Source organism: Antennarius striatus, chromosome 1, assembly GCF_040054535.1.
Source record: "Antennarius striatus isolate MH-2024 chromosome 1, ASM4005453v1, whole genome shotgun sequence".
NCBI classification, from domain to species: domain Eukaryota; kingdom Metazoa; phylum Chordata; class Actinopteri; order Lophiiformes; family Antennariidae; genus Antennarius; species Antennarius striatus.
Window position 1 is genome coordinate 25,081,759 of NC_090776.1, and position 10,901 is coordinate 25,092,659.

At 40.9% G+C, this 10,901-nt stretch overlaps 1 protein-coding gene across 1 annotated transcript; it reads left to right on the forward strand.

The window, feature by feature from the left end:
- The first annotated feature begins 4,377 nt into the window (after positions 1–4,377).
- On the forward strand, positions 4,378–9,246 carry larp6a (La ribonucleoprotein 6, translational regulator a). Its single transcript, XM_068321032.1, has 3 exons — positions 4,378–5,150; positions 6,678–6,876; positions 7,347–9,246. The coding sequence occupies exons 1-3, from the start codon at positions 4,378–4,380 to the stop codon at positions 8,442–8,444; spliced, it is 2,070 nt and encodes a 689-aa protein (XP_068177133.1). The 3' UTR covers positions 8,445–9,246.
- Positions 9,247–10,901: the final 1,655 nt, after the last annotated feature.

Sequence of the window (10,901 nt, forward strand, 5' to 3'; positions counted from 1 at the left end):
ACTAAACTGTTAAACAACAAAGCTTTGCAATCTTACAATTCTGAATGATTGCTTTTATTCTTGATACAGATTAGATATCTTTCTACTTGTCCTACAAGGTAAAATAGATGAATAAGGATAATATATGATTGTTATGAAGACAATAAAGTGACAAAAATGTATATTTAGTTTTAATGCAAAAATGTTACTAAAATCTAAAGTCCGCAAACCATAAAATCCATCTCTACCTTGACCCAACTTTCCCAAACCTAACCACATTTTCTCATTCCAAGAACGACCACGCTACAAACTTCTTTTTTAAATCCATTAAGAATTTTTAAGATGGCCTGTTCATTTATAAAAAACCTTTCGCCTCTTGGTGGTGGGAACAAATAAGGTTCCTAATGTTTCCTTAAAACCTCTAACAGACCTCATTTGTGAGAAACACACTTACAGGAAACCTCTCACAGACCTCATTTGTGAGAGACACATCACCTGCAGGACCACTGGTTTGTGTCTGAATCCCATATGTAGTCTTCTGTTTGGGCTGCACATGACAGAGTGGGCTGCAAACGTAATGGTAGCCATAACAAGGGTCATTTGAGGCCCGTAGCCAAACAAACCAAGGTTAAATAACAGCCAATTGTACATGATCCTTTCAGTCTACGCCTACTGCAGGGTAAATGCAACACAACCAAAAATTGTTGCATTTCCACAGTAGTCTGTACTAACACTGATAACCTCTGCTATAGTCAGTTACATTCACCTCTGGAATATGGGTACATTCATCTTTTGTCCTGCAACACAGATTGACCAAATAGCTTAATAACACCATATTTTGAAGGAAATTAGTATACGAGTGATATAGTGTTGTTTATGTAACCATTAAGCAAAATATGATCCACAGAAAATTATAGTCCTGGTGAAATCGGTATGACGAGGAAGGTGATCTCATATGAAAGGGCCACTATGACCAAGTAAAAAGAGATGCAAATCTCTGGACTAATAGCACCTAATAATATCAGTAATTGGAGCTTCCTTATCCTTATTATTCTGAGTGTAATTTTTTTTTTTTAAATCAAAAGCAGCAGTCCCATTTTTAATGTGAACATTTTCTTTTGACATGCTTTTTGTTCCTATTTTTCTTCCTTGATAAAACTATTGTAATGTTCGGTAAACATTTGATAATGACCAAAAGGGCACTGAAAACAGCCTAACTTTACATTTAGCATTTTGTAGTTACACAAAAAGATGCAGACACAAATACAAAGCATTAATGAGGACTATTCAAGTTAGACATACAGTACATCGCAGTGGGTGTTCCTGTCTACCTATTCATCATAATTAGTCTTCTGCTCACCCTACCTTAGAATTGCTGCCAACCTTTGGTGCATTTTACTCTAAATTAAACATCTCTGTAACAGACATTAGGTCAAAGAACACCACTCTTGAAAATGTTCTTATGAAAACACTACAGGTTATACATTAACATACGTTGTGTATTTCTTACATGTGTTTTGAATAAAATGTTTTATACTACTGACCATAAATAAATAGACCTTTTGCCTGCTGAATATACTGACAAATGCACATCAGACTCATACCTCCATTTGACAAGTCATGGAAAAAAGGTCTATTTCAAAATGGCCAGTAACTTAATATAGATCATACCATTTTGCTGTTAAAGAAAACGTATTAACAATGACATGGCAAGGAAAATTATTACTTTCTTTATCCACAATATTGTTCCTTGCCCATTTCACAATAGGCAGAAAAAGATTACCCAAGATTACCCATAAGATTACCCATCTTATCTCAGTCACACTAAACAACACCAAATGTGCTAAAAAACATTTTATTTTTTTACATTTTTTTTAGCGTGTCATTAATAAGTGATTGTTCAGAAAAAACGAGTCCAGATTCATCAAAGGGACATCCCACACACTGTCTGTCACAAAAGCAATCACGAAGCGCAGACTGACACATATTATGGGAAGTGATCTGCAGCAGCATTTGTGAAAGGCCATATTGAAAACATACAATGTAAATTTCAGTCACATCTAAATTTATTATGCATGAATCAATACAGAGTAACACATTGCTAACATAATGTGGTATTTCTGTATCACTTTTTATCTGTTCATCCACTGCTTCGACGATGTGTAAGTGTGGCATTTAATACACTGTATTTACATTTTTCAAAAAGCTGGACCCAGTAGCATCAAGGATGTATCACCAGAAAGATGGATACAGGCCGGAAGAAAAATATATTACCTTGTTATGATTGAGTCTGTGGACTCCACTGGAGGTGTCTTCAGTCTGATATTCATCAAAGCAAAAGTCATTTGTACTGTTGGAAAAACATGGACATTGGCTTTTTTCAATCATAAAAAAATCCAAAAATAAATACGATGCAATTTTACCAGCAGACCTTATTAGTTGGCTGCAGCACAACAGGACCCTCAAGTTTGCTGGCATAATGTAAATGTTGATGCAGAAATGGGGACATTATAATATATCGTCTGAATAGACAAATGACGGAAAAATTGCAATATTAGGTGCTTTACATAGGTTTGATCCTTTCTATTATCAGCGCAATTTGCAAGCATTTTTATTTTAATCCACAGGGGCTGAAATGATTTTGGACATCCAGACAAAAGGAAACATTGATTACTTGTCACGATTGGGTGAATGATTTCAACTTTAACCAAATTATTTATGTAACACCGCGGGTAAAAGTGACAAAAGGAGAAATAATGGTGATTTTATGAATGCCACTTTGTATCTTTGTCACAGTAATTCACTTCCCCATAAACCCACAATTTACAGGATTTACGTCATAAACAAGCCCCCACCGCAAAACATTTGTGAAGCTTAAAATCAGCAGAGTTGGTTGCTTTTTTTAAAATATTTTACTGCAAGACATATCTTAATTGAACGTAATTTGATCTATTGTCAGTGCTCACAAGTTCAGACAGTCCTCTATTTAGTGTACAACAAGTGAGGGGTTGCAAGCATTTATCTATAGTGGTACAGCTACCCTCTGCACCATTCCCAAAATCTAACAGTAAAAAAGGAACGGGATGGCAAACACAGAGTGGCTGCAAAGGCCACTTCCATCTGGCATATCAAATAGTCTATTATATTAAGCTTCATGAAATCAAAGAGGGGACTGCTTTAAAAAATAGTTTTCAATAACGTAGTGTACAAAAAAAGTAGTCCTTAAATCACTTCTTAATGCACCCTCTGCTCACACCATTTGCTGCAGCTATGCAAATACTAGTAGCTTTGTAAGTTATCAGTTTTTGGTTTCACTCACTCAAACCTTTTCTCTTCCCACATGGCCCATTGTACACAAACTGGAACACTGTACGGCATGAGGTACAGAGAAAGAGTCAGGCTGCCTGCCTGCTGTGAGCATGGCTCGTCAGTGTGAAAGAATAAAAATATTTCATGCTGAACATGCAGCAGCCACTAAAATTACAGTGGATGATATGCAAGACAATTATGATGAAAGCCAAGAAACTATTATAAAGACACGGGCTACAGCCAAGAGAGAAATGTTCACGTTGCTGTGAAAAATACTCTGTAGTAGAACATGGTCTATCATGCCATAAAAATCATACTAATATTAATGAACCTGGCTTTTCTAGAGCTGATACATAATTTTGCAGATACTCTTGAACTTGAACAAACAGCTAATAATATAGAAATGTTGTTTATATTCAAGAGAGGCTATTATTGTTTATTGGAATTTTAGGGCAGTGGCATTTTTAGAGGGTTCGAAACAAAAGACCGTATGTTGGTACAGATGACCTGTGAGCGTTTTTTTTTTAAATTTCAAATAAACACGATTTTGAATAATATTTTACTGATTTTTTTAAAGTTTTGACCGGGTTGGTGTCCATTGGTTGAATTTGTCACCTCGGCATTTTTTATTATTATTTATAACTCTGCCTAAATTTGTATTATAAATCAACTTTTAAAATGAACACCAGCACCGACTGAGACAATGAATGAGACAAATCATTTCTATATTATAATAATTATAATTTCTTAATAATCTCGAATTTTGATCACGCAATTCTTTGGATTTGAGGTTTGACTTCCACGAATATCACTTGATATCCTGTTGAGACGCGGGAACACGCAGCCCCACGCCGCGCGTACCAACAGCCGCTCAAATCATGTTATCCAATTAGAGACATTACAGACGGGGTCGTCCTTGGCACGGCAATTTTCCAATTAGAGTCAACCACGTGAATTGGCTCCCCTACTTAGAGCCATGTTAACTGGACATTCGTGCTTTTAGAAGAAGAAGAAGAAAAAAAAGATGACATACTCCCTGTGTTTTTAAAAAAAAAAAAGGAATAAGTGAAGGAAGAAACAAGGGGAAACATGTACGCGTTGGTGAACGCCTTCATGCGCTGCCTCTCCTTCCTCTTGCCTCCCTCTTGGCTTTGTGTCAGCTTTTGCGTGTGGGTTGGGAGTGAATGCGAGGAGACGCTGCCGCGGCCCAATCCCAGAGCTCGTTTCAGAAGCAGAAAGCCTCTTACATATGAGGAAGTAGCAGCAGTAGGAGCAGCACAAGCCCAAGGAGGTTCCAGTCCGTCGGTCTCGCCAGGTCCAAGCTGCGTCTCGCTCGCTGCTTCTAACCCCGTTGCTCTTCAGGGCCCTCAATCGGGTCGGATCTGGATCGGGGGTCTCTGGCGAGCCGTGGAACGCGCCTTCGGAGCCCCTTGGGTCCATCTCCGTTATCGCTGGTGCCCGAAGAAAGCAGCTTTACGCACCCAATACCCTGTCTGCGCCTCCGAGTCGAGCGAGATTAGAAGCTTCCAGGGAGGCGCTGCTGCTGCTGCTGCTGCTGCTGCTACAGCCGAAACGGGGAAGGGAGTGGGTGGACGCACCTCGACTGACACGAGGAACATGAGTGGGTCCGTGGTAATCCCCAGTTCGAACCCGGTGGAGTGCGCCTCAGATGCGTCAGCGGAGCGGGGCATCGATGAGATAATCACCGTAGATCAGCACACGCAGGAGATGGGCACGGTGACCATAACGGTGGCCATCCAAGCGGCGGAGGACGAGGAGCCCGAGGAAGTGTCATCCAATAATATTGACTTTCTTGGGGGCAGCTGTAGTGAGGACGAACTAGGAAGACACGACAAGTCGAGGTTTGAACCGTTTTATTGACTTTGTTTTAAGAAGCGATGACTATTGTCACTACAATTGTACCTCAAGCATACATTTATACTACCAACCCCAAGAGGGTGTAATTAAAGAGCATCTGCTCGGTGACATCATGGGCACTCTGCTCGATTGAGATTTACGGGTGAAGGAAACCTTTTCCTTCGGGTGTCAAGGTTACTGAAACCCCGCAAGTCTATTTCTGCCTGGGCTTTCACTGCCCACGGTATTGGCTCTGAGCTTCAAACTAGTATTGGCAGCACATGAACAGTCCTGAATGATTTCACTGTTGAAAGGTACTGTACAAATAAATCTCCTAGTCCCGTCAGGTGTGCGTAATTTGTGTGGAAAGACAATTGGGAGTGTGAAGTCCTCAGATTATATTGGCATCGCCTGCGGGCTGTTGGGGGTATTTTTAACCACCTGTGGGTAGCAGTATTTCTCAATAACCTTACACCTGAGAGAGCGAGAGGAAGATAGCGGATGGCACCTTCACTTTAAATCTAATTCCCCTGCGTCATGGCCTGCTATTTTTATCCTCTGGCCTCTAAGATCTTTACTTTGACGTGCGCGCACAATGAGTCAGTTACTGAATGGCAAAAGGTGAAATGCCAGGTGTTTTTGATAGGAGGGGGGAAAAAAAAAAAAAAGAGCGTCTAGTCAGAGTTGTAACACGTTGTCAAACATGACGTGTTGTCAGATCTCTACACGTGATTGGTAGCGTGCTTGGAGCAGATGGAGCAAGTCAGCTCCATGAGAATGTTCTTTAAATTCCTTTACAGACTTACTGGGCTTTACTTCGCATCCAATTTTTAAAAAATCTGTTTTCCAGTATCCCCAATAACTCGTTTGGTTTTTTTTTTGGTATGTGCTGACAGTGCCAGTATTTCTTTTTAAAGGTTTAGTTTATCTTTATCCGAGGTCCTGGGAAATATGTGGGCTCTTGCCAGCTGTTAGGTCAGCAGACTGGAAAGCTGGTGATTGAGGGAGAAGAAGGAGGAGGAGGAGGTGATGAGTCATCCACAAAATGAAATTCAGACCCTCACTCCAACCTGCAAGACTACCTGACTGTACCGCCCTGTAGTCCCAGTTAGGTGTCTGGCTGAGAACAAATGGCACCTTTAAAAGCCTCTGCTCTGCAGTCTTGGTTCAGTTTGTTAGGTTTTTGTTTTTTTATTGATCTGGTGAGTGACCATATTCTGCGTGGGAGGGAGAGTCTGTGACTCCAAGACCTTCAGATGGCGAGGTCTTGGCAGTTTCAGGATTGGTGGGACACTGGTGTCATGGTCTGGCACTGATGCACGTTGACTTTGGCTGGAAACACAGCTTGTCATAATCTTCAGTTAAAATTGTTGTGCAGAATGACAGGGTAACAATTGGTAAAGCCTCTGGCTTATTGTATTAATGAATGTAAAATGTGTAGTGGTTGTAATTTTAAATATAACTGCTGTTTCAGCAATGTTCAAGAGAAGAGGCTCTGCTGACCATGATTCATGTTGTGTCCCCACACACAGTGGCGCTGGGACCAGTGGAGGGGAGTTGGAGGAAGAGAGCTGGAAGCCCCCGGATCCAGAGCTCATCCACAAGTTGGTCACTCAGATTGAATACTACCTGTCAGATGAAAACCTGGAGCATGATGCCTTCCTGCTCAAACACGTCAGACGCAACAAACTTGGGTTTGTTAGTGTGAAGTTGCTCACATCATTCAAAAAGGTAATTATTTCTGCAAAGCAACTGGATGAGAAAATGAGGACTGAATGACAACGACTAGCTGTTTGTAGTGTCAGCATAACTGTTACAGATACAATAATAGACTAGTACTTATTCAAAGCTGGTACTATTTACTGTTCATACATGCAGCCCACATACATACACACACATACTTTGCATATAACTAAGCATCTAATTAAAGTTTGATACGGCTTGCATGGTGAAATTCAAACATGAGGCAACATTGAATAGTGATGGACTGATTAACTCAGCTACGTCGTGTTTGGGTGTATTTATCTGAGTATAATGCCATTAGTGTAAGTAATAATTCAGGAAGTATGAGTTAATCGTATTTGTGACCAAAGCTCCATAACTTATAAAGAAGCTGTTGCAAAGACTGAAACTTTGACCAAAGGGCTACGCGACGGTACTCTGCAAACACTCGGTGTGACACAAGCTTTGTCTGTTTGCAGGTGAAACATTTAACTCGTGACTGGAGAACAACTGCTTATGCTCTGAGACACTCGAAGATACTTGAGCTGAACGATGAAGGACGGAAGGTGCGGCGTAAATCCACGGTGCCGGTCTTTGCTAGTGAGTCTTTGCCTAGTCGCATGCTGCTGTTAAGTGAGCTGCAGAGGTGGCCAGAATTGGCTGCTCTCACGAGGGATAATGGTGGGAATGAAGGGGGACCCACTCAACAGGAGCAGCTTATGAAGCTGTTGCTTAAAGCTTTCGGAACCTACGGCGCCATCGCTTCTGTAAGAGTCCTGAAGCCCGGGAAGGACCTGCCGGCTGACCTGAAGAGGCTGAGTGGTCGCTACACTCAGCTAGGCACTGAGGAATGTGCTATTGTGGAGTTTGAGGAGGTGGAAGCTGCTGTTAAAGCTAATGAAGCTGTGGGGACTGAAGATGGAAGGACCAGTATGCTTGGGTTGAAACTAGTCCTGATTGGCACCAAGCCGCCCAAGAAGAAGATACTCAAAGAACAACCGCGTGAGGAGGGAGGGATGCGCAAAAGTCGTTCGCTCAACAGCAGAGTCCGAGAGCTTCAGTATCATGGGGAAGACTCTGCCTGCAGCTCTTCAGACACTGAGAGCACCCCAACATCGCCAAGGCTAGCCAGAAAGTCCCAGTCGTGCAATAAGCTCAGCCCCACCACTGCAGGTATCACTTTCCAAAACAATCATCTGAGTCCTGCAATATCCCCACGTAACAGTCCCTGGTCAAGTCCTCGTGCGAGCCCATGTCCTCAGCGTAAATCGCCTCATTCCCAAAGGTCTCCCTTACTCAGCGAGGGCAGACTAAGCCCCGAACCTGGGCGTCGCTGGGCAGACTACTCTTCAGACAGTAGCCTCACCCCGTCAGGGAGCCCTTGGGTTCAGCGGCGCAAGCAAGTGGCCTCTCAGGAGAGCAGTCCAGTCGGTAGCCCTATGCTGGGTAGAAAGATTCAGAACGCAGACGGCCTGCCGCCCGGCGTAATGAGGCTGCCTCGGGGTCCTGATGGAACCCGAGGATTTCACTGTGTCACTGTCGGTGAGAGGGGAAAGACCGCTGCCACTCAGACTTGATATGTCCAGCATCCTTTTTGCATTCCATATCCCCCAGAGATGAAATGATGCATTAAAACATGAGCTGTTCTTGGCCGTGTAGCTTAGCCCTTACTTCACATTTGAGATTGTATATATGAATATGTTTAGTGTATCAGTTTTCAGTCCTTTATATTTTTATACAATGTTTTGAGTTACCATGTTAACATTAGTGATTTACTAATGGAAAAAATTAAGTGATGTAAATTGATATTGCTTTGAAATTATCCGTGTCATCTCCATTGCTGTCTAATCTACCGGGGCACATTTAGAAAAGGGATTGTAATTTTGTTTTAATAAAGTGTCCTCTGTTTCATGTCTAAAAGCTCACATTGTCTGTGGATGATATATAAATGTTTAAGTGGCATAGGCAAATGGACTTGATCGACTTCACCATAAGCCTTTTCTGTGTTTGTTTTTACATGTTAAACAGAGGCCATAATCACTCCACTGCCATAAAGGTTGGACAGTAAATTAGGACAAGATTTTTTTTTTTTAGTCTTTGCCTTTTTCAATTTTATATTTTCAGTACATGTTGGCACTTAGTTTGGAGAGACCCCCTCTTATAGCCCTGTAAACGTTCATTTGTTCAGCAAGTAGCTGCTTGATTTTTTTTTTTTTTTTAGCATTGTTTTAATTTTTCCTCTTGGCATCTGTTTCCTTTTGTCTAAACTCACAGTGAGGTTTGAGGGATTCAGTCCGGCAGAATAAAGGCTCCTTAAACAGAGCTGGGGTGTTTGTACTGTGCAATTCCTATTGTACAAATAAATCACTTAAATTGCAATTGGCTTGATTTTCTCTGTTGTATCAGATACGAAGCAACCTCGATGGCCTGAAACGGCCATAATCCAACTGCACACGAGAGGAAGATGACTCCTGTGCCAAGACTGTAGAAGGTTCCCCCATTGCAAAGCAGAATTGGCACGCTTGTGTTTTTTTTTAAATGACTAGCACAGATGGGAGGATGATGGGGGAGCTGATGGATTAAAAATTACACATTGTAGACCAGTTACATCATTAATTTATTCAGATTTCCTGTATCTTGGTATGTACACTGGCATGAAATTGGTATTTGCCACCTGTTGAGTTTTCATGTTTTAGTTATGTTTTTAATGTAGTGCAAAAACTATCAGGATTTCACATCTTAACATTCCCCCATGAGCTACGAGTGGACAGTCACGATCCATTTGAGCTATTTTATGTTTGTATTGAACGTTGAGGTTCTGAATTGGATCATTTGTTTTGAATACACCATGTTCCCGTCCGTCCTTTGCTTGCTGTATGGGGTTGTTGTCTTGCTGAAAAATAAATCATCTGAACCATGTTTCTTGTAGAGTGCAGCGATTGTTCATTTGATCTTGCATCAAATTGTGGCTACTGTACTTCCCATAGATCTCCTAGTGGCTGCTCATCAATGCTGTTTTCACACAGGCATCCAGTTAGTTTTGTGTCCTGCTCCAGATATTTTCAGTTCAACAGCTTTGTTATAAAATTGCCTGTAATTGCACTCTGGGGACATCAACTCAGTTTGAAATATATGCTTTTACCAATATAATTTGAGTCACTGGGGCTGATTTCGTCTTTTGTTTAATGCAAACTAATCTTTTGTATTTTTCATTTAGCTGTAATTGAGTATTGGGAGTTTTGTTTCATGTCATGAAACAAAACTCCTGAAACAATCTGCCAATTAGAGCCCACTAAATAACCATATTGTGATTTACAAAATAAATTGAAATCCATTGACTTTCTGCTATGTGGTTTTAATTGGTCTCTAGCAAAATATGCACACGTTAGACGAGGGAGCGTACAGTTGGTTGCTTATAGTTTTACTTATGAATTTTTGTTGTTATGGCATTCTGTTTTCTTCTTGTTGTCAGACATATCTCCTGTAGGAGTGAGTGTAATAGGAGGACTCAATCTGTCAGGCAATGTTAGATAAAGAGGGTCAGAGTGGATACTCTGAAATGCAACACCACAATGGGACTAAAAGGGATTGCACAAGCAAGGGATGAATAAACATTTTTTTCTCCTCTTTGATGATAAGCATCGAAAATCAGGAAGTCGTGATAGTCTGTCTTCAATGGGTATTATGTTGACTCATCTCCCATTTGTGAATAAACTGAACTGATCACCTCCGTAGCAGAGATGTGTGAATAATAACTAATTAGGTAAGTGTGGATATGTAAAGTGATATTATTACATGTTAAAGAACAGAAGTACAACAAATTCAACTTTTTGTTAGCCTATTATTCTGTCAAAAAATGTGAGTGTATCAGACAAACAGGTCCTACTGAGACAGTAACACAAATAGTATTTTGTAGATGGATTCAGAATTCCTCTGTCAACATTTAAGTTACAGATTAGTAGAATGTGGAAGAAAAATCAAATTTCTTCTTGGACGAATTAGAGAGACATTCTGTGTCTTCTACTCAGAATACG